The 21,688-nt window shown below is 43.8% G+C and overlaps 1 protein-coding gene and 1 non-coding gene across 2 annotated transcripts; both read left to right on the top strand.

The window, feature by feature from the left end:
• Nucleotides 1–7,814: 7,814 nt before the first annotated feature.
• LOC149340234 (uncharacterized) lies at nucleotides 7,815–14,995 on the top strand. The gene is made up of 7 exons (XM_089550689.1): nucleotides 7,815–8,024; nucleotides 9,739–9,898; nucleotides 10,680–10,825; nucleotides 12,388–12,514; nucleotides 13,195–13,350; nucleotides 13,858–13,971; nucleotides 14,804–14,995. The coding sequence occupies exons 1-7, from the start codon at nucleotides 7,864–7,866 to the stop codon at nucleotides 14,969–14,971; spliced, it is 1,032 nt and encodes a 343-aa protein (XP_089406815.1). The 5' UTR covers nucleotides 7,815–7,863; the 3' UTR covers nucleotides 14,972–14,995.
• A 5,747-nt stretch (nucleotides 14,996–20,742) lies between these two features.
• Nucleotides 20,743–20,814, top strand: TRNAT-UGU (transfer RNA threonine (anticodon UGU)). The gene has a single exon. It is a non-coding gene; the product is annotated as a tRNA-Thr (tRNA).
• Nucleotides 20,815–21,688: the final 874 nt, after the last annotated feature.

The following is a 21,688-nucleotide window of genomic DNA, read 5'->3' as shown; positions in this document are numbered from 1 at the left end:
CTATGCAAGTATGCAGATCGCCACTCCAAATTGGGTAACAGTGTGAGCAGTTGTGCCTTCCTCCTTTAAGTCCGTGCCTGCATTTTCCAAGCTTTATTGTGCATTCAAGCATGTTGAACCAATTAGCCGAATAAATTTACTAGAACAAATACGCAGCATTCGTCTTTCCGGATTAGTGAACGCAGCTGTCACCACCGGCGCCCACACTGGGGTACCGACGCATACCGTCGGGCGGACGGAGACGGCAGCGGCCACACTCCCCCCCACCCAGGTCCCTCAGGAACCTCGCCTCACGACCGAAGAGTCGTTCACAAAGACGGAAGACCTCGGCGGCGACAGCAGCAGCAGCCCGCAAGACCGTACAACCACGATCTCTGCGGATGTCACCGAAGGCACGTCTTTTTGAGAATGTGCTTTGAGTCTCGAGCAAAGTTCCTCCCATTGCCGCCTTCCTAAGGTGCTGTGTGCATAAAGATGCACAAAGCGAACTCAGAGCTTTTTTCTGACAGTGTGGGCTAAAAGAAACAGGGGCTGATGTATACCGAACGAGAATGCAACTTTCTTTTCTTCGTTTATTAGCAAGTACACTCGGACAAAGTAGACGAAGTAATAGCTACAGCCCGCCTTAAGTCGTGGGCTGGACTTGGACCATCCGCGTGTGGCTAATTTTTCTTCCACTTTCTGGGAAGTCATAATCTGTAGAAAATATTTACTAAACTAGTTACTGCTAAGTCCGCACAAATTCGAAATTCGAGAAGAATTGCTTGAATTAAATTTCTGCCTCACTAATATTTTTCTGAACTAGACATATATCTCCAAAAATACAAAATAAACACTCATCCAGAAAACGTTATAATCATAACAAACCCCATAATTAAACTATTTTGGCGCATACGAATGTCTATTACTATTCATTTTAATACGGTGACAGACTGGAACACACTGCTGCGCGTTTCTCTTCTGATTGCCCCCGATGCGTGGCTTGAACCGTCAGGTGCGGTTATCTGTAATGTGTTGTGTTGACGCTGCGTGTTATTTATTTTCTTCAGTGGCTTGTTTATGCCTGTTATTATCTCATTTTGTTTTGTATTAGTATGCGTTCTATTTGTACATGTTTTCTTCGTCAGTGCAAATGCTACTTTTTCAAGATCGCAATAGTTGTATTATATAGTTTGTTTTGTATTTTCGCTCTTTTGCTTGGATTGTATTAGCTCCGTAGTATGTGAGAAATAAAATAAAAACTAAGTATCGATGCATCCTACCATATTGAAGAGGTAGCCCTTGAGTCTGCGTAAAGTTGGTTTCTACAACCGGGTGTATCCCGAAGTGTGCAGTCAATATGTTGCGGTTAGAATGGATGAACTGATTCGTCTCCGTGCTCCTTTCATTCACCGAGTTGGACATTCATGGCGTGCATTTTCTGCGGTTCTATTCGCAGACTCCTACCTCGCTACCGAAGAAATAACAACCAAGGAAGATACTGGAGGTGAGTAAACATCGGTTCTATCTTTCAAAGAGGTCGTCCAAACAATCACCAGCTGGGTACTGCGTCCGCATTTTTTCGCCTATAATAACACTTATTGGTCATTTGCCTTCCTAGCATTGGTAGTTGCTGCCTTTGATGTCAGTGCTGACAGCAAGCAAGCAATGTTACTTGCGTGCTGCGCTGTCAAAAACGTATACGGGTTCACTGATGCCTGGTCCTAAACACGAAGTGGGAAAGACGTCTTTTTCTTATCACGTTTTTCCTTGGGGAAGATAGAATGGAGAGAGAAGGGTTCTGCTTTTATTGATAAACAGGATTGCTCATCGCGGTTTCAAGCGCATCTAATAGTGCCCTTACTGGGACATGACTGATTTAATTATTATTTTTTTTTGGTGATACTTACAACCCTCGCTTGGGAGTCTCTACTAGGAAAGAGGAGGTTTTATTACTAGCTTAAAGTTCGACGCCCGCGATACCAAATCTCAGTCGAGGATTCGAAATTGGGGACAGCTGTTTGAGCAACCACATAAATATTAGTATCTCCCAACTGAATGAAAAATGCGGGAGAACAGAATCCAAACCCACTTCATGGGAAACGCTTCTGCTGTCTTTTGTGCTGCACATAAACACGCGAAGGGCTCTATCTAAGGCTGCCTGAACATTCCGGCAGCGGTTTTTCTCTCTTGTATTGCGTGCATAAGCTCCGACCCGATTCGCACATTTTGCGCACGCTTATAGCACGGCGTGTAATAAAAAACAAAAACACTTCCTCGTTCGAGGCCACAAACATCTAAATAAAATTGGAGGCCGCATAAACTTCATAAACTTCAGTAAAAGTTCTGGTTGTACTTATTGAGTCGGCCTGCTAAATATATGACTTATTGTTGTTCCTAGCCAGATAACCATTGTCTACATGTGTTGCGAACAGGCGCTAACAAAACAAAATTATTCGTTGTCGTTTGTTTCGGAGGCACTACAAGACTCCACGAAAATGTTTTTTTTGGGGGCAGCTTTTATGCGGTATGGATTGAGAAGTTCGAAAAGTCATGCTTTCCTTCACGAGGTTCGTGATCTTGAAGCATGTAGAGCAGCGTCGGGGGTACTCAAAGAGAATTATTAAAATATAAAAACTAATAAATAATTTTGCTCTTGACCACTTTAGCCTGAAATAGAAAGCTAGGTACCAGGCGCTCTCCCCCCTAAGGTGAAGAAGCTACTTGTACCAAAAATATGTAGATTTAACCGAACATCAAGAAGCGTTATTCTCGTTGAGTCTAGAGAGTGCATTAGCATCAAATTTCAAGCTAAAAGAAGTGAACACTACAAGATTTACCGCAAACCACTGTAGCATCCTCATCTGAGGTTATTTTCGCCGAGTGTACAGCCGCTAGAACATATAACTGTTAGCGCTGCTTTACGGAATACTAAATATACAAGCAGTACTTTACACTGCTAAAGTGCTGCTATAGATTGATAGTACGATATGCACGCTTTGATTGAGAAGAACGTTAATTTGGGCTAGATGGTGAATTATTTGAGACAGAGATGGCAATAGCGCTGCAGCGCTACAGCAATAGCGCATGTTCTGCGTCAGTCTTTCTTGTGTATATCTCGCCGTAGCTCTATTGCCATTTCAGTCACGCTTTGATTGTCTTTGTATTTGCCTCCTCTTACCCATCTGCTGGTGAAAGAATACAACCAGGCATAAAATACTCTACGTATCAGTCAGTATCTACCAGTAGTGTCACTGACAAGAACGCGTCCCGGAAGAATCTTACCGGGTTGCGTACCAACATTTCTATCGCTGTTACAGAGCCAGGAAAGATTTTCCACATGAAGGTGCCATATGGTTCGCAAAATATAAAACGGAATTAAATGAAAAAAAAAATCACTCTTTGGGTAGAAGTTAGAAGCTTTTATTTTTATTAAGATTTTATATTACATAACTTAAATTTTTAACAGTATTGATAGCTTTAGGTTATAAGTTTCGCTCGCAAACAGATTGGTTTGTGTGGCTTGTCGTTTTCTCTCGCGATTTTGTACACAGGCGCCCACCATGTTAAAGGCTATGTGTCTCCAAAGGAACCCACAGGCAACTAAAAGTCAATACTCCTTCTATGCGCTTTTTCCTCCTGAAGAAAAAGAGAAGAAACGCCAGCCGCGCTGTAAGGACGATTAGTGTAACAATTTTTTTGGGGTAAATTTTTACAGGTTTTATTATAGCGTTCGCGTATCTTGCATAAGTAACACGCAAGACGGCTACGCACGGCAAATCTAAAGTGCCAACGGCTCTTTTAGTTGAACGTTTGCGGAACGTTTCACAACAATTGCTCATTGTATCTGCAATACCCAGGTTGAACCACGTTCGGGTAAATGCCTGGCGCCACCACACGTAGAAAAAAAAACAAATATGAGGCAGATTTATTTCAATTTGATCCAATCCGATTTGATCCGCTCTAAAGCATGACGCCACCAAACAAAATGTTATAGCCACAACAAGCCCCACAAGTTTGACACAAATTTCCACTTCACATTTTACCGGCGCCGTTTCCATGACGACATTGTGTACTGTCTATTCTTAGGCTATTCTACTGTATTCTTAGCATCTGTTTTTAGGCTATTCTATTCTTAAGTTTGTTGCATTGTATTTCCCGATAATTTCTTTATGCGGTAAGTCCCTATATGTCTCAATTATGTTCTGAGTTTTTCACCCTGCCACTTTTCCGACATGGCGATAAATTATGTAAGCGTAGATATAACCTTCCCTGCAGTACAAAAACCGGCCTCTGGAAATATTTGTACAATGTCACTGCATCAACCATTTCTTTGGGCAAAACTTGAAAGCAACTGCGGGCTTTTACCGCGTTACTTTAGCAGGCCAGGTTTTTGCAAGTTTCCGATAGCAATGAAGCATATAAATATTTAAAAACAATGCAAAGAACCATGCTTGACTTACATTTTATTCTGAATCTCGTTTAACCTCTAGGCTCACGCACGGTAACAAGCCTTGTCGAGAACACGGCTGTGACTACAGGTGGTAAGGAATCACACATTCATCAGTGGACATTACATCACTGCGGTCGTTTAATACGTGGCAAGCAGAAGCCACAGCGGTGCCTCACAAATGTTATACGTATAGTGCGTTTCTCGGAAGCTAACAGTGATCGTTTTAATGCGCCCAAAGCAAAAAAAAAATGTATCGGTTCTTCCTCAGGTTAGATTCACAGGACAAGCTTTGAGTTCTAGATAAAACGACGCTCTCATCCCAGGTCATGCGAATATTGCAGGCACTAATGATATACAGGAGCGGGCCGGATGAGCAGTAGCAGAGCTTCTTGACTACTGTATTCCAGAGATTACTGGGGTTGATCACGTATGCTTCTTTTCAGAGACTCTGTTATTGCTTGCTTTGTGGATTCTCGACGAATCCTGCTCGTGCAGCTCGGCGTAGTTTTGAGCATGGTTATTTATTCTTTGCGCCTTGTGCGCTTGAATATTGTGTCATTCGGGTGGCTGTCTTGCCTTGAGAGCGAAACGCAGAAACTTGCGAAAGATGTTTTGTACCTGTCGTATCTTCGATGTTTTTTTTTTGCACTTATGAAATCACGGCTATTCCTTTTGTGCGGATAGTTCGCGGCGTTGAGCTTATTTTCTTCTCAAAGTGTAGCAGTAATCAGAGCTTCATATGCACGCAGCGTCTTCCCTAGCGCATTCAAGAAAAAAAGAGTTCACTATCACTGCCTCGAGCATCAGTAAGCAAATATATAAGCATCAGTAAGCAAAGCACGGTACGAGCATTCCAAAATGGACATAAAGAAAAAAAAAAGTTGATTTATTAAGGCGAAAGCCTTTAATGTCTCATCGTTGTAAGCAGCAGTTGTCGGCAGAAATGTCACGCTTTTCAGTTGGCCGAAACGGTCGTGACGTCACAGTGCGCCAATTTCAAACGGGGCCAATTGTACTGGCTAACCATGCAACCAATTGAAGGGATCATATAGTGATGCTCCAAGAAAGTGAGACTGAGCTTAGTTAATTGCTTAATTACCCCATTAGCCTAACTAACTTTTCTAGTCAGGCCATATAAATAAACAAAACCGAGTAGGAAATTGGTTGAGCTCGGGAATCGAACCCCGGTCTTCGGAGTGCGAGACGAGCATGCTATCCACTCCGCCATTCCAGCTCGATGGTTTCGAGTGAACAAAGGCACGTCTAGTGAATACGGTGTCTTCGCTCACTGTCATCCTCCTCCTTTCCCTTCCGGCGAGGTTTGGGTGTCCACCGAGATATGAGAGACAGATAGATTTCCTTTCCTCAAAAACCAATTTACCGACGAGCGAGGCGTAGAACCGAATGGGTGATGGCGTTCTATGGACTCCCTGGCAGCGTTGCAAGACGCTGTCGCGTTCCACTCTTAGAGGCGAAGCTTAACATCTTAACCACACATCAGTGACCGCACTTTAGGTCAAAAAGTGCACCCCCCCCCCCCCCCCCCCCCTGAATTTTGACGGGTGTCCACCGAGATATGTGGGACAGTTACTGCGTAATTTCCTTTCCTCAAATACAATTTTCATTTTCTTCATTACGGGCCATCATTGTCTTTCTTCTTTCACTCCCACTTCCTCCCTTCCTCTACGGTGCGGTTCAGGTGTCCACCGAGATGACAGAGAATTACTGCGCCATTTCCTTTCCTCAAAAAGCGTTGCGTTCAAACGGCAAGTATCGCGCCGAACGGGTGGTGGCGTTCCATGGCAGCGCTACAATACGCTGTCGCGTTCCACTCCTAAAGGCGAAGCTTAGGCGTCATTAATTAGTATTATGGCATTAATCAGTAATTAACCATTAATTAGTAATTTGTCATCACTTAGTAATTAGTACTCAATTACATGTGACGCCACCAGTGCCACAGAAGCAGCCAAAGTGGTGCGGAAAACGCTTTCGCCTCTACGCACTTTAGACAAAGTGCCCCTGAATTTTTTCTAGTCTCATGATTACGAGACACACAGTTCCGTAGATGTATGTCTCGTTCCCTTTGTCCTGTCTTAAGCGCTGTTACGTGCTATCAGTGAATATGTACCGACCAGCCTTCTTCAGCAATATTCTGGAATACTTTGGTGCTGCTCCGCTGTCGGTTCAACAGACACTCAATAGCGCTGTTCATGTCTTTTGTTTCCAGGCACCGACCAGCCATCGTTACGGAAGGAGTCTCCTGTAGACCATGCCCGTGGTCTGGTGTCACCATTAACCACCGGCGTTCGAGAGGAAATCGTTGCAAACAGACATTTGCAGCCTCCACAGAACGAGGTTATCAAGGAAGCCTTCAGTGGTATGTCTGGGTACAAAATTTCAAAGACAAGGTACCGTTTTGTTGTTGAACCATAATTCCGCGCGTGCTATGACTACCAAATTTAACTGTGAGTGCACTGTGCACTTTAGAGCCCGTCCTCGTCGATGACTCGAAATAAATTTTGACCCCGTGGGCTTCTCAAGGCTGCACAACGACATTGCTCAGTGGAGGCTCTGTTTCTGCATTCCGGCTCTATTTAAGCATCTCGCCGAATACGTGCATCGTGATTGAGCATCGGCCCTTCGTATCGAGTCTGTGGTTCGGACCTTATTTTCAGTAATGGCTTGTTTGGTTATATAGTACGCACAGCAGCACTCGTTAGGCTTGATGACTATGGATGATGCCAGGCTCAAAAGATCAGTGTATCAGTCAGGCTGTGCAGGTATCATTGGGTACGCATGGTTCAATGCTCCGTTTGCGAACGTGTGGTCTGTGTAGGACGCCATGCTTCACCTTGAACATTGATTACCGCACTGGGTCTGCAGCCAAACTAAAATCTGGAGTTCTCAGCACGGCCTGTCTTCACCTGTCACGCATTTGTTAGAGCGTACAGCCAGATCTAGCTCAGCTTCCTCCGGCGACAGGCGAAAACTTTTTATATAAAAGATATTCATTTAGCATAGTCCTAATGCTAACAGAATGATGAGGAGAACGCGAACATTCGGCATTGAAGTAGCTTCCTGTCTAGATAAGCAGGGTGACGAAGCAGTTGATAAACTGCTTACAGGACTGGCATGATGTAACGATACCTTTTCGGCAGTATTACTCTATTTTCGCAGCCCGCAGTGCCGCCTAACAGATCCCGCATTAGGAGAGCACTGCGTCATTCAGGACGAAGAAAAAGGGTGAAAGAAATAAAAGCTGAACGGAATCACGATAAGTTTTCTGACCGAAGTGTGTCTGTTGTACTCATACCACTGGTTTCTCGTCCCGCTGTTCAGATGAACCGGGGCGGGAGGGCCGTGCGGGCGGTGACATAGGCAGTTCCTACCGACTGCTATGCACGACCGGCGCGCGTGCCACCTCGGAGGAGATGCTGCCCCCCGACGGGCTGTGTGACCTCCTCTTCTACACGGACGTCGAGTGGCGCGACGGCGCTGTGCACGGCAGTCGGAACGACCACAGCTGGAATGCCTTCCAGAGGGCAGCACGGGGAGCATCAAGGACTGGACGTGGCGTGTCCTTGGACTACGGGTGGTGCACTCTTCTCCTTGTTTTGGCTAATGAATGCTGTTCAGATATATTGTTTGTTAGCAGACCAAACCTGGGATTCAAAATATCTTTATATCTACAGTAGAGAGAGGCTGGGCAGATGGTTCTTGATAATCACAAAGTGAACAAGGTCAGGGAAAGCCACGGGTGCAAGCCCTCTTGTCGAAACGTTGGCAAGCACCCTGTGGCTTCCCCTCCCTCGTTAAATTTGTTATTCGATATGCACAGGTCAGTCAACAGGGACTGCAAAAGTATTGTGAACGCGTCTCACGCCGGAATCGTGTTCAGGTTACGCAGGGTAGCGCTCGTCGATTCTTGGCAGTTTTATTTCAACCAGGCTCGCTCGTAAAGCCTCTCTGTGCTAGAATTCTTGCAAGTAAAAAAGAGAGAGAGTACCTGGTATAAACGATCTTTTTGCATTCACGACAAGGCGTGTTGATTTTCGACAAAAGGGGTCAATTTGTATCGTTTCGCTGAGGGTCTTGCGGCGTCCAGAAATGTGGAAACATTTGCGGCATCTCGGTGTCACAAACCTAAATTCTCACTGCTCGTTCAGGCATCTCGTGCAAAAAGCGAATAAGAACAGCTCATATTTACGTGTAGCAATTTCGGTTTCTGCATTTATTGATATCGTGGCCTAAACTGCAAGCGGTACAGGAAAAAAACCGGGCATGATCACTGATTTTAAGGTACTGCATGACATGTGCTTTCGGCACTGGTGGCAGCCGGTGTGGACGGTTGCTGGCCACACAGTTGCCCACTACCGCGAAAAGTGTCTCATGGAAGAGTCCTGAACCCTATCTCTTCAAACTGTCGCCTTTACATTACATTAAGGGGGAATGAGGGTCTTGAAAACTTGTTTTTTATTTTTCGACATAACTTGTTGAAACTTAGCACGCAGGTGTATCATAGAATGCTGATTTCAAATATGCATTTAGATTTCAAATATTTCAACTGGAAGAAAAGTTATCGCAAAATAACATTCAAATTAGGCAATTTCTTACGGGCCTTTATAGTAATTTATCAGTTAAAGAATGATTTTTTAAGAATAAGTAGACATTTGCAAAGGCCCAAACCACATGCTAAAGCTTTCTTTTTTCCTTTAAACATGATATATGAGCAATTAGGCGAAGTGTGGGCTAATTACCGCCACATCATTTTTTCTTTCCAACTTTGTTGTTTATTTATGATCAACAAAATTAGTTTGTAGACATTCTGTTACCTTTAGGATGTGCTTTGGGCCTTTGCAAATGTCTGCTTATTTTTAAAAATGTTTATTTAACTGATAAATTACTAAAAAGGCCCGTAAGAAATGACCTAATTAGGATATTTTATTTTGCCATATATTTCCTTCCAGCTGAGATATTTGAAATCTAAATGCATATTCGAAATCAGCGTTCAATGCTACACCCAGGTGCTAAGTTTCAGAAAGATATGTTTACAAATAAAAGAAAAGTTTTCAGGACCCTCATCTCCTCTTAAGCGCTTTTTTAATAGCGTAACTACAAAAACCGAACGTGGCAGCAAAGCCCGACGTACGATCTACATTGCTTCTTAGACATTACATAAAACGTGTACCTTCTCATCTTAAGTAGGTGTTTACGTTCGTTCCCGCGTAGTACTGCCTTGTAAAATGACAGCTCTTTTATACTCACCTGAAACCATTCGAACCTTATTTCATTTATTGCTTCTGCAGGAAATCTAACGACTTTTTCGGGAGCTTGACAACGCCTTTAGGTAGGCAGAAACTGCGTGAGCTGTTTGAAGGCAAGATCATCCACTACGGCATATTGAAGGCGACGGGAACAGTGGCGGAGCTCCTCCAGGAGATGCTCGGAAAATTGGGCGTGCTGAAAGTAAGCGATCACTTTCATTGCGGTACGGCGGACCAAACAATTGTCCAAGCCCCTGTGGTCAGCTAACTAGGTGTAATGCGCTACTCTTCATGGCAAGGAACATGAACAACTTGTACAGATTTATACTTAAATTTAATTTAATGGGCACTGTTATTGAAAATTGTGCATTGCGTCACTAAATTAGGCAAGGCTTTTCAAAGCCGAGCTGAGGTCATCTGACCAGGCGATAAATTCAAAGCATATTTATCACGTATCGTACATTTGGCATGAGGACAGTCTTGGAGTTAAGAAGCGAAATAAATGGAAGAAAAAAATGCTTGTGATCTTTCCGGTTGACCATCCTCTAGCTTCTAAGGAACCATATTTGCCCACGAAGAAATTCTTTATGTGAAAAATGGTTGCGCATATCGGAATGTTGTAGTACCGTTCCGAAAAACATCACTGTGGGTTTAGAGTCAATTTTCTATTAGCTGTTCTGTACCTGTTTTTCAAAACGTGTCTATTATTGCACTACCAATTTTACTTTTGATCTTTTTTTCTTTTCCTCTCCTGTTAAAGCCCCTTTTCGTATCATTAAATGAAATGAAATGAAGGATGACAACATGCAAACGTCGTTACGAACCTGTTGTCTGAATGCTGTCTTGAGCTTCTTAGCATACGATCTACTGCACATATGCAGTGCCAGAAGAGCGCCTTAGAAGTGGACTTTTGTCGGTTTAAGTAACAATGAAAAAAAAAATATTTTTAATGCTCGTTTCAATGCGCATCATTTTTTTTCTAGGCGCTGAAAGACCTCCAAGGCAAATTTATAACAGACTTTCCAGGGATACGGGCCAAAACTGACGTAGTGCTTGGCGTCAAATTCCTCTCCTACAATAACAGCATTGAGAGCAGCCAGCATTCATCAGCAATAACAGCCTTGGCCAAGTAAGCTTCTAGTAAGCTTCTCTATTACACGTGTCACAACGCTGCGAGAAGGTGTCATCACCGGCGAAGAGAACGCTGCGAAAATGTGGAGCTGTGTGGCAGCGTTTTAATAGATTCGATTCCCAAGTCGTGCGATCCTGGGCTGTTTGAAAGTGAATACTAACGGCTTGTCCTTCACCAAAATTTCTCCATAACCATTTTTTTTCAACCAGCAAAATACGCAAGAGCTGTTTGTCAGTGCTTGTGTTTCTGATGTTCTTGTGACCTTATGCTAATGCACTTAACCTTCTCACATGGCGAAATTTCTAGTTGGCCTGGTACGCTACCAATTAGCACAATCACTTATCGTACTTTGTTTAATCTAATGGCTGGAGCGGGCGCCGGACGTCATGCAGCCAGCCAGCTGTCCTGCCTGGATTGAAATTTTGTTTTATTAACCGTGCAAGTCATTTTTGCTCAGTGAAATTTCAGTGTTTAATGCAAGTACAATTCTCATTCATGTTCAACGCACTAAACCCCGGATTGCATTCTGGGTAACCTTGGACTTTCGTTCATGCTATCAGAAAAACATAGCAAGAGAAAAAAGAAATTGGACGTTCGGCAAGAGATGTGCAATGTAAAGATTTTATTCCGATGCAGTTCTCGTTTTTTTTTACTTGCTCATGCGAAACCTTGCCCTTAACATTGCTGGCCTTGAAGAACTTTGAAACTCGGGGCGTCCTGGAGCTTTAACCAATCACGGAGGGTAGCAAAAATTTTAAAACAGATTCAAAATAGATTCATGGTTGAAAAACAGCGCACAAAAGACTAGACAGAAGAGTAAAGGCGACGACAGGACAAGCGCTGAACTCACAACTAAGGCTTTATTGCGAAAACCTGGGTATATAAGGAAGGCATAATCATGAAAACAAAATTGAACAAACAAAACTATGACAATGATAAAACTAGTGTGCGCCCGAAGCCCACAATCTGCCAAGAAACGTGATCTCGTTATCACTTAAAGCAACCGAAGGTTTGCTTCGGTTGCTTTAAGTGATAACGAGATCACGTTTCTTGGCAGATTGTGGGCTTCGGGCGCACACTAGTTTTATCATTGTCATAGTTTTGTTTGTTCAATTTTGTTTTCATGATTATGCCTTCCTTATATACCCAGGTTTTCGCAATAAAGCCTTAGTTGTGAGTTCAGCGCTTGTCCTGTCGTCGCCTTTACTCTTGTGTCTAGTCTTTTGTGCGCTGTTTTTCAACCATGAACCTATACCAACTCGCCCAACTTAACGTTCTACTAATTCAAAATAGAATTTTTCTTATGCGCTCCCTGAATAGACCAAACAAATTCCCTAATTACAAAAGCTTTACCCATAAAATATTGCTGCCTTGGCTCTTGTCACATTGCATATTATTATTACTATCATTGCTGTTACTATTACTTGCTATTGTTATTACGATAAGCGTGAACTATATTTGCAAAGTAGCACAATATGCCTGATGGCATCGAAATCTTTATTGAAATCAATATTTCTGATTAGTGCAATGGAAATAAATACACATTTTGTTCTTTTCAGTCACCTCCCCATTACTATATTCATCGTCCACACTCACATTGAAGAATGGGAAGCAGGCAAATATCCTATCATCGGAACCATGTGGCACTACTGGAACGATCTTGTCGATTCAAACGAACCTTCCCTTGTAAGTGGGCATTCGTGAAACGAAACTCAATTATTTTTTATTCTCGATAAGGTAAGATTACAATATATATATATATATATTTCAAGTTATGGCCTGCTCCGTGTGGTGTCAAATTTATATAGACGTGCGAGCCCAGCCTCACACGGCAGCGCTAAGGCCACGAAGGATATTACCTGAGCACATTGTGCAAAAAGTAATTCGCTGCGAGTTTTACTATCTGGTGCTGCTTGCCATTATAGTTGCAGTGACCCCCTAAAGTTAAGTGTTGCGTAGCAAGTGGAACAGCAACGCCGGATGGTTGGTCAATAGGAAGATGTTGCCTGCCTGCATGGAAATATTTCCTCCATCCCTACTACCTAGGTCAAAGATTAAACGTTCAACTGCGTTCCGGGAATGACAAACAGAGCTCTTTCACCCTGGGAGGGCCTTAGATGTTCTATAATTCCTTGTAGAGTACAATATACCTTCTATATTTATTTGTAGAGCAAAAATTAGTAGATGGCGGAAGCCTGAATAATCTTGACGTTCCTGATGCAAGCTATGATCTACTATTCAGGCGATAGGAGTAAATCACTTGAAAGCGTTTTGTCGAAAATCTTGTGAGTGTTCTATCTTCGCTGACGGGTCCCCACTCATAGCTTTCGGCCTGCACTGAAAGTGGCGTCTACAATTATTTTCAGCACCGCACTGCCAGAGAACTGAACGCTACCACCATTCCGGCGCGGACGTATGTTATGGCTTCGTTCACGCTTATGGTTGGAGAGTTTCAACAGCATCAGGTCATGGAAAATAAGAGCTTGAGTGCAGGCTCTATGTCGATAAAAGATTTCACACAGGTATGTGCCTTTTGCGAGCTGGACAATCTGGTGCAGAAACAACAAGCATAACTTGAAGTGACGACACCTATTCCTATCGTTCTGGTCCCTGTTCTTATTAACGGTGCTATGGTAGTTATAAAGTTAAGCGCATATCGGCAAGCAATGTGAAGTTGATCTTTCCAGTAGGAAGCAAACTTGTGTACTTTAGTTCTTTGAAGAAAAGGCCGATGTCTGACCTATCCTACAGCACGAAGAGTTGACGTTTAATCAGCATGAGAAAGAGAAAAAAAATCGAGAACGCTCTAAAAGCGATAGTGCAGAGAGTACTTTACTTTTTTAAAATTTTCTTTCGAGCAGGAATCTGAACTTTCTGCGATAATTGCAAATGGAATAAGCAGTCGTTATCTTAGCAATTTTTGAAAACCCTGCTCTGCTCCGCGTCTCTCCGCACGAAGCTACTGAATAAAAACAACACGATATTATCCAGAACCAGACCCTGATAACATTTTGTCCGTCTTTGGGCAGCTCTGCAGCCGCAGGTCGGGAGTATCCATCGTGAACGGAGGCCTTGTAAAACTGTATGCTGCTGATTACAACCGGACCTACGCATACGAGGATGCCGAAACAATGAGTGCAAAGGTTTGTGAATTTGTCCTGTAAGATGCAGTCGAGATACCTGTAGAAGAGAAACGGCAGATAACGAACCTTTTCCTGTGCTCTTTTGTGCATAACGTAGCGTCTCTTTAGTTGGTTTTTCATTCTTTCAGTGAAGTGTCCGCCACTAAGCCTTTTAGCGCTACTGAAACAACCATTCTGCCTTTGCAGCTGTACGTGCCGTTGAATTTTTCATACGTTTCTGAATGTGCAGTTTTTAACCCAGAGCTTCAGCTGAACTACCCAAAGTTGGGTAACATGTCGAAGAGAACACAGCAGAAACCTACGTTTCGTCATTTCGTCCTGTTCCGTCGTTTATTTTGTCATATCCTCTGAGCGGTAGCTTTCGCAATCCGTAAAAAATAACAGAAATAGAAACTTTTGCTGATACTTTTGCGTTGTTTCCACGCAAGTGTGGGAAGCATGTAGTGTTTATATTATTCTTTAAGATGTGTAGAGAGCTCGAGCTTCCATGTACTCTTTACATGGAAGTACATGGAACTCTGTAAATCGCACGCGGCAGTACAGCGAACATTGCGGGAAGGAGCGCTTTTCAAAAAGTTGGGAAAGCACAGTGAGGATGGTACCCGCCTAAAATAGCAATAATTGGACTGAATAACCAGTGTGTGGAGGCCAGCTTACTAACCCCCGACACTAAAATGGGGGAGACGCTGCTGTCTTTTCGCGCTTTTCAACCTCAGCATGTGAGCGTAGCTGGGCTATCACATCAAAACATGAAATCTTTTAATAAATGAGCATAGAGAATTTACTACGTTTATTTTTTTTATATGACCACTTTTCCCTTTTTGCCTCCAAGGCCACAGCCTTCTTCAAGCTGTACCAACACCCTCGCCGTGGATGGGCCGTGTTTGACACAGAATACGAAGACTACGACAACACCTGTGGGAACGGCACTTTCAGCAGGCTGAATGCTTTCAAAACGCAACTCGGTGCAGGAAGGTCATATCTTCCCATTAAAACATAGGATCCGTGTAAACGGAAATTCCATGCAAGAAATGCTTTTTACCAAGGACGCATAAGTAGAGCAGAAATTGAATCACTAATCTGCTGCGATTGCGCATAGGGATCGACACAAAAAAAGCGTTTTCGAAACTACAAATCTGCATTCCTCACAAGTGGGCGAAACGTGGGCGAAAGAAAACGTTTTGATTCTATGCACGTGTACTGTTTGATGTCAGTCACGTTAAAGAACCCCGGGTGGTCGAAATTTCCGGAGCGCCCCACTATGGCGTCTCTCATAGCCTTAGTCGCTTTGGGACGTTAAACCTCATAAACCAAACTAAACCAAAGCAAACCGTTTTATGCATTTGGGCGAACATGTTGCGGTGTAGTTAATAAAATAGTCAGTTGTTAGATTCTTAGTATAGCAAAGAGTACCTAAAATGTATCATGCAGGACCAGTGATTACTAAACATGCTGTCACCACTCTTCTTGCAGCTAAGCTGCAAGGTTTTTAACTACCGTTAAGACGACAATACATAGTTGTTTAAGAGCACTTTCATTTTCGTACTACTTTGACACTTTCACTCAAGCTGCTACTTTTGGTGCTTATTGGACTTTGAAGCTTTATTATGCCCATTTAGTGCACCATTCAGTGTTCTACGCAATGTCAAGAGGTCTTTCAGGCGCCTTATTGCTCCGCTGATTTCTCGATTGGCTTGGCTAGTTCATCCTGGTAGACAACCTGGTGGCCTGACGGTCCTGGTAGTTTGTTCGTCCTGGTGGCACTGGCGTGCCACGGGCTCTCTACCCGCTCTTTGCTTCCAGTCCGGCGTTGCTAAAGGAGGACGTGACAAACGCGCCTCCGAGTGACGCGTGCTCATATGCGTGGCAAGCTCTCTGTCTTTGTTCGTGCGGTTCCGATTTCAGCCGTGACGACACCAGAATTGCTCGCACTGCAGAGGCAACGAGAATGGCATTTTCCAAACTCTAATAATTGATATAGGTATTTACGTTGGATTACAAACCTCTCCGTAAATAAGCAGCCGACGAGTGACGGTTATTAACTATTCAATATTAGTTGACCAGCTCACCGGTTAACACTTCTTAGCTGTATTCTGGCGCACTACACTACTGACAGTGCTATGTCTGAAGAAGTGCTCTTCTACGAAAGCCAATATTTAAAAATTGCTGGCGGTCTTAGGTGAGACGCATTGTACAAATCCACTTAAAAACGGACGGACTTAAAAAGTACTCTCGTGGGGAACATCAGATGGTCAGTAATCGCTTTGATATTATTCCGTTGATTAGTGCAATTGCCAGGTATTCTTGGGACCACCAAGCAGGAAACGACGTCGCATATAAAAGAAATTTGTGAGTTAAGCCTTCTTGAATCCGCAAATCCATTTGTTTTGTAAACAGGTATCTTGACTCCAGGCCTTTTATTTACTTTTGCGACATTGGCGCCGCTTAGATCGTGTCATGTCTGGCATCCAAGAACTGGGCGGCGTAGACGTAGCATCGAAGGAACGTTTATTCCTGTTACTTGACAGGAAGCCAACAGGTTACATACTGAGCGCGGTGGGCCCGTGCGAGCGGTCTTTTAAGGCCAGCACGGACTATCGGATAAGAGATAGCCGGACACTGAGCATGCGCAGGCAGTACGCGATAACACGCGTGCTTGGTTTCGCGCGCACACAACAGATCGAAGCTAAACAAAAGGGTCTATGGCAAAGTTTTGCTGCACGTTACGATGATCTGCAGAAAGCTGAAATTACATGCAGGTTTTTTAGTAAAGAGCCTTCTCTGTGAACCGGGGAGGTTGAGGCCAGAAATGTCTTTCATATCGCTTCCACTTATGCAGGGCACTATAAGGCGTTTGGAGAAAAAAAATGATTTCTTAAGAATTATAATTATATTATTACACCTTGCGCGTAAAAATAAGACCGAAAGTAAATTTCTAAGCGTCCAATTTATGCGCATGCTTAGAGAAGCAAAAGATGAAACATATTTGCCAGGACTGTATCCAGGTACGTATACCCTGAAAAACATTTTTGCTGGTGTGAGTAATTTGCGGAGAAATATCAGTGTAATAGGAGTGCGCAGCGATACAGGGCCATGTAAAAGAAGAAGAGTTGATTATATTTGTACTGCTAAAATTATTTGACAATCTTTACGAGTGGAATTAAATTCGACAAGGTAACCAATAAAATAGCATTTCAGCAAAACAATATGCTGCAATTAATCCAAGCGCAATGCTACTGTTACTGATCATGCTTGGAGACACCACGAGCGCTGCGGTGTCTCCTTACTGTGCCCCGTCCTTACGCTCTTTCAAGTATGATCTGCAAGCAACAAGCCCAATTCACAAAACTTGTACTGTTACTGTGCAAGCAATACTAGGCGCCCCACCCGAGGTGTTTGGGGTCAGTCGGCGGTGAAGCCTACCGGCGTCACCCACCGTTACCCTCAATCTGCCTCCTCTCTTCACTCTCCAGAGGCGCCATCCTCCAATCACCCAACTCCACCCTTTAGAAGTGCCGCCCACCACAAACCCACCAACCTATACCCTTCACAAGGGCTCCAACCACGGGCAACCAACACAATAGCGGACAAGAAAACTGATTGCGGAATCGAACTCAAAGACGCACACTCAGAAAGCCAGCTGCCGTCAAAAAGCATCACCCACCCGCCAACTTCTGCTTCGTGGGTAGTATATGAAGCGGGAAATCATGATCTTGCAGAAAAGACAGTGGCTAACATTCGGGTAAGTCATTCATCGCAAATAACATCGAGGCAAGTTTCGGTGAGGCAGCCAGTGAAAGGCGAACGGATTAGTACTGGAAGATTTAAACCGTTAAAAGAAACATGTACGAAATGTATTGACGCAAGTTCATGCATTTGGATACTGCAAAGATAGAAAAGTATCAAAAGCAAAAGCATCATTTGGCAGAGCTTTAATCGAAAAAGCATTAAAACAAGAGCACCACTGCTTACGCAGGACCGTCGCATCAGGTTGTCTGATCACTTGAGAATTTTTTTTTCTTTAGCAACACTGTTTTTCATAACACCCTGAGTAGTCTGCCTGCAAATTTCGCGCTTGCTAATATTTCATCGTTAGCGAACTCCAAAGCATAAAAGAAATATAATGAATTTCTGCACGTTATTGAGCCTGCTTGGAAACGTAGGAGAGAAATTGATCATATTTTAATCAGAGAACAGTCAACATAGTTCGGAACAACCATGTGGCGAAGCTGCAGGGCAATGCTAAGTAAATTGCCAGAAATGGCACTTGCAAACGCGCTCATTGGCTTAAGAGAGAAGAAAAGTGATAGGTACTCGGAGATTTCATTTACCCTGGGTTCCGCGGGATTCCATTATGGTGGTTGAGCCTGTTGGGAAAAATACAATTCCATTATGGTGGTTGAGCCTGTTGGGATAAATACACTAATTAGTTTAGTGAACGTAACTTACAATAAAATTGCTATTTTTGCCCCGCTTTGTCTTTGTGGGAGCGCTTTTCTAGATTGAAGTCGTAATTCCCTACCCGTAGGTACAGTTCCTAAACGGGATAAATGCTTTTGCTTAGAGGGATTGCAGTGGTAGGTGTAATAGTGAATCTGGTAAACGATTCAGCGACGTACGCAGTCATGCCCTTCACTGCTCAGAGTCAACCTCGTGTTCACGACAGTGCCATTACATATTCTTTTCTGCGCCGCTTTAGCACACAAGGCCCTCATTCGGAGTTCTTGTGACCATTGCGACCCCAAGCAAGAGGTGGATCACTGATTTAATTGACTGCTGTGACAAACCTGTGTCACTGAAGAAATATTATAAACAATGAGTGAAGCCAGCGTTTTTTTTTCTTTTCATGTATTTTTGTGTGTTTGTATGTGTTTGTAAAAGAGGCTTGGTGCTCCGAATATTGTTGCTCTATGTACCCATTTATGTCTTTCTAATTTCATGGCCTTTCATATGTATGTAATTAATTTTTGTTATGCCTGCAATTTTTCTTTTAAATTGAATTGCATGGATCCCAACTAGCTTTTAGCTAGGGATCCATATGTTTTCACAAGCTTGCCTTGTATGAATGTTGGGAAGTAAAATTGAATCAATCAATCAATCAATCAATCAATCAATCAATCAATCAATCAATCAATCAATCAATCAATCAATCAATCAATCAATCAATCAATCAATCAATCAATCAATCAATCAATCAACCAACCCCTTCACAGAATGGTACACAAGCGTTGCCATTACATTACGCAGCCTAAAGTCGTTGCGTTGTTTTCTGGTGACCACTATCCGCTCATCACCGTCAAAGAATGGACAGAGAAAGACAAATTTCGTAAGCCCACATCCTGCCGTTTAATTCCGAACAGTTTCGCCTGATCCAAGCGGGCATGCCGCGCAAATGCCGTAAGCTGTCCACTTCTTGTTTCGTCCGCTGAACGTAGAGAGGCATATCGTTCACACCACTCTTTTGGCTCAAGCTCGCTTCAGTTATTCCAAAGCAAAATTTGCGCAATAATACGTGATGCACTCTGAGCGCTCCCTTGTCCGTTCTGTAATTAGGAAAATATAATCCTAAAATTTACGGGCTTAGATCTTCTGCCTCGGTGCGGCATCAGATAAGAAGTGGAGAGATACTAGAATTACAGCTCGCGTGAGGTTCTCAAGAGAAAGCGAGTCATTCAGATTACAAGAGTGCGTGGATAAAGCTATTGAATCACTGCTTCGAACAAGAGCCTTTTTGCCATAAAGCGCCGTTTCGTTACACATCTTCAGCAGTGCCCTTATAACTAGCCAGAGTTTCTGTAGAAATGCTTTATGTGGGCGACGCGGAGACAGAAGCGTTTCTGTTTAAAAATTTGAGGCCCGAGACAGGGAAAGTGAGTTTTCTGTTACCTAGCAAGACACTAGCAGGTTGTAGGTACGCGAACCCGCTTATTCCATTGCGCTGCGCGCTATCCTGCATGACCTAAATGCATGACGAGGTGGCGTCATGTAGACGTTAAGTTGAAACACACTTCTATACAGACGCTTAGCGTGCGTGACAGTCGAGAGATGCTGTTTTCAACAGCGAGGGCCCCGGTTCTGGCAGCCTTGACGCCATAGGAAGCATGAGAGGGTTCTCACGCAGCTTCCACCCTCTCCGTTCGATGACGTTCTACATCACACCTGCGGTACCTCAGGGCGTTCTACGTCCGCCGCTTATGAACGTGGGTGGCGCTGATGAACACTCTCAAGGTTAGGTTACTTGTAAACATAAATACCCCGAAAGCAGAAGATTGGACAGCCGTCGCCGTAGCTCAGAGGTAGAGCACCGGACGCGTAATTCGGAGGTCGTGGGTTCGGATCCCACCGGCGGCATGTGGTTGTTTTTTCTTCTGCTTTTCTAATCAACTAGCTTTAACCGATAACATATTCAGGAATATTATAAATTGATCAACACCACAAAATAAATAAATAAATAAAAAATCCCCGGTGCCCCTTGGTTTCTGTGGCTGTTGGCTTCTTTCATGTTTATAACGAGCCCCTCATTCCCCTTCCCTTCTTTGCTTAATTGCTTAGCGAGGGCCCCGGTTCTGGCAGCCTTGACGCCATAGGAAGCATAAGAGGGTTCTCACGAAGCTTCCACCCTCTCCGTTCGATGACGTTCTACGTCACACCTGCGGTAACTCAGGGCGTTCTACGTGCGCCGCTTATGAACGTAGGTGGCGCTGAAGAACACTCTCAAGGTTAGGTTACTTGTAAACATAAATACCCCCGAAAGCAGAAGATTGGACAGCCGTCGCCGTAGCTCAGAGGTAGAGCACCGGACGTGTAATTCGGAGGTCGTGGGTTCGGATCCCACCGGCGGCATGTGGTTGTTTTTTCTTCTGCTTTTTTAATCAATTAGCTTTAAGCGATAACATATTCAGCAATATTATAAATTGATCAACACCACAAAATAAATAAATAAACAAAAAAATCCCCTGTGCCCCTTGGTTTCTGTGGCTGTTGGCTTCTTTCATGTTTATAACGAGCCCGTCATTCCCCTTCCCTTCTTTGCTTAATTGCTTAGCGAGGGCCTCGGTTCTGGTTCCCCGAGACAGGGAAGTGAGTCTTCTGTTACCTAGCAAGACACTAGCAGGTTGTAGGTACGCTAACCCGCTTATTCCCTTGTGCTGCGCGCTATCCTGCAAGACCTAAATGCATGACGAGGTGGCGTCATGTAGACGTTAAGTTGAAACACACTTCTATACAGACGCTTACCGTGCGTGACAGTCGAGAGGTGCTCTTTTTAACAGCGAGGGCCCCGGTTCTGGCAGCCTTGACGCCATAGGAAGCACGAGAGGGTTCTCACGCAGCTTCCACCCTCTCCGTTCGATGACGTTCTACGTCACACCTGCGGTAACTCAGGGCGTTCTACGTCCGCCGCTTATGAACGTGGGTGGCGCTGATCAACACTCTCAAGGTTAGGTTACTTGTAAACATAAATACCCCCGAAAGCAGAAGATTGGACAGCCATCGCCGTAGCTCAGAGGTAGAGCACCGGACGCGTAATTCGGAGGTCGTGGGTTCGGATCCCACCGGCGGCATGTGGTTGTTTTTCCTTCTGCTTTTCTAATCAATTAGCTTTTAGCGATAACATATTCAGCAATATTATAAATTGATCAACAACACAAAATAAATAAATAAATAAAAAACTCCCCTGTGCACCTTGGTTTCTGTGGCTGTTGGCTTCTTTCATGTT

Source organism: Amblyomma mixtum, chromosome 6, assembly GCF_055824585.1.
Source record: "Amblyomma mixtum isolate Tamu chromosome 6, ASM5582458v1, whole genome shotgun sequence".
Lineage (NCBI taxonomy): Eukaryota > Metazoa > Arthropoda > Arachnida > Ixodida > Ixodidae > Amblyomma > Amblyomma mixtum.
This window is presented reverse-complemented; position numbering and strand designations above follow the sequence as displayed.

Coding starts and splice junctions, on each gene's coding strand:
- LOC149340234 (XM_089550689.1), top strand. CDS start 7,864: ATGCTGCCCCCCGACGGGCTGTGTGACCTCCTCTTCTACACGGACGTC. Junction 9,899..10,679: donor GAAAATTGGGCGTGCTGAAA/GTAAGCGATCAC, acceptor TTTTTTTTCTAG/GCGCTGAAAGACCTCCAAGG. Junction 12,515..13,194: donor ATTCAAACGAACCTTCCCTT/GTAAGTGGGCAT, acceptor AATTATTTTCAG/CACCGCACTGCCAGAGAACT.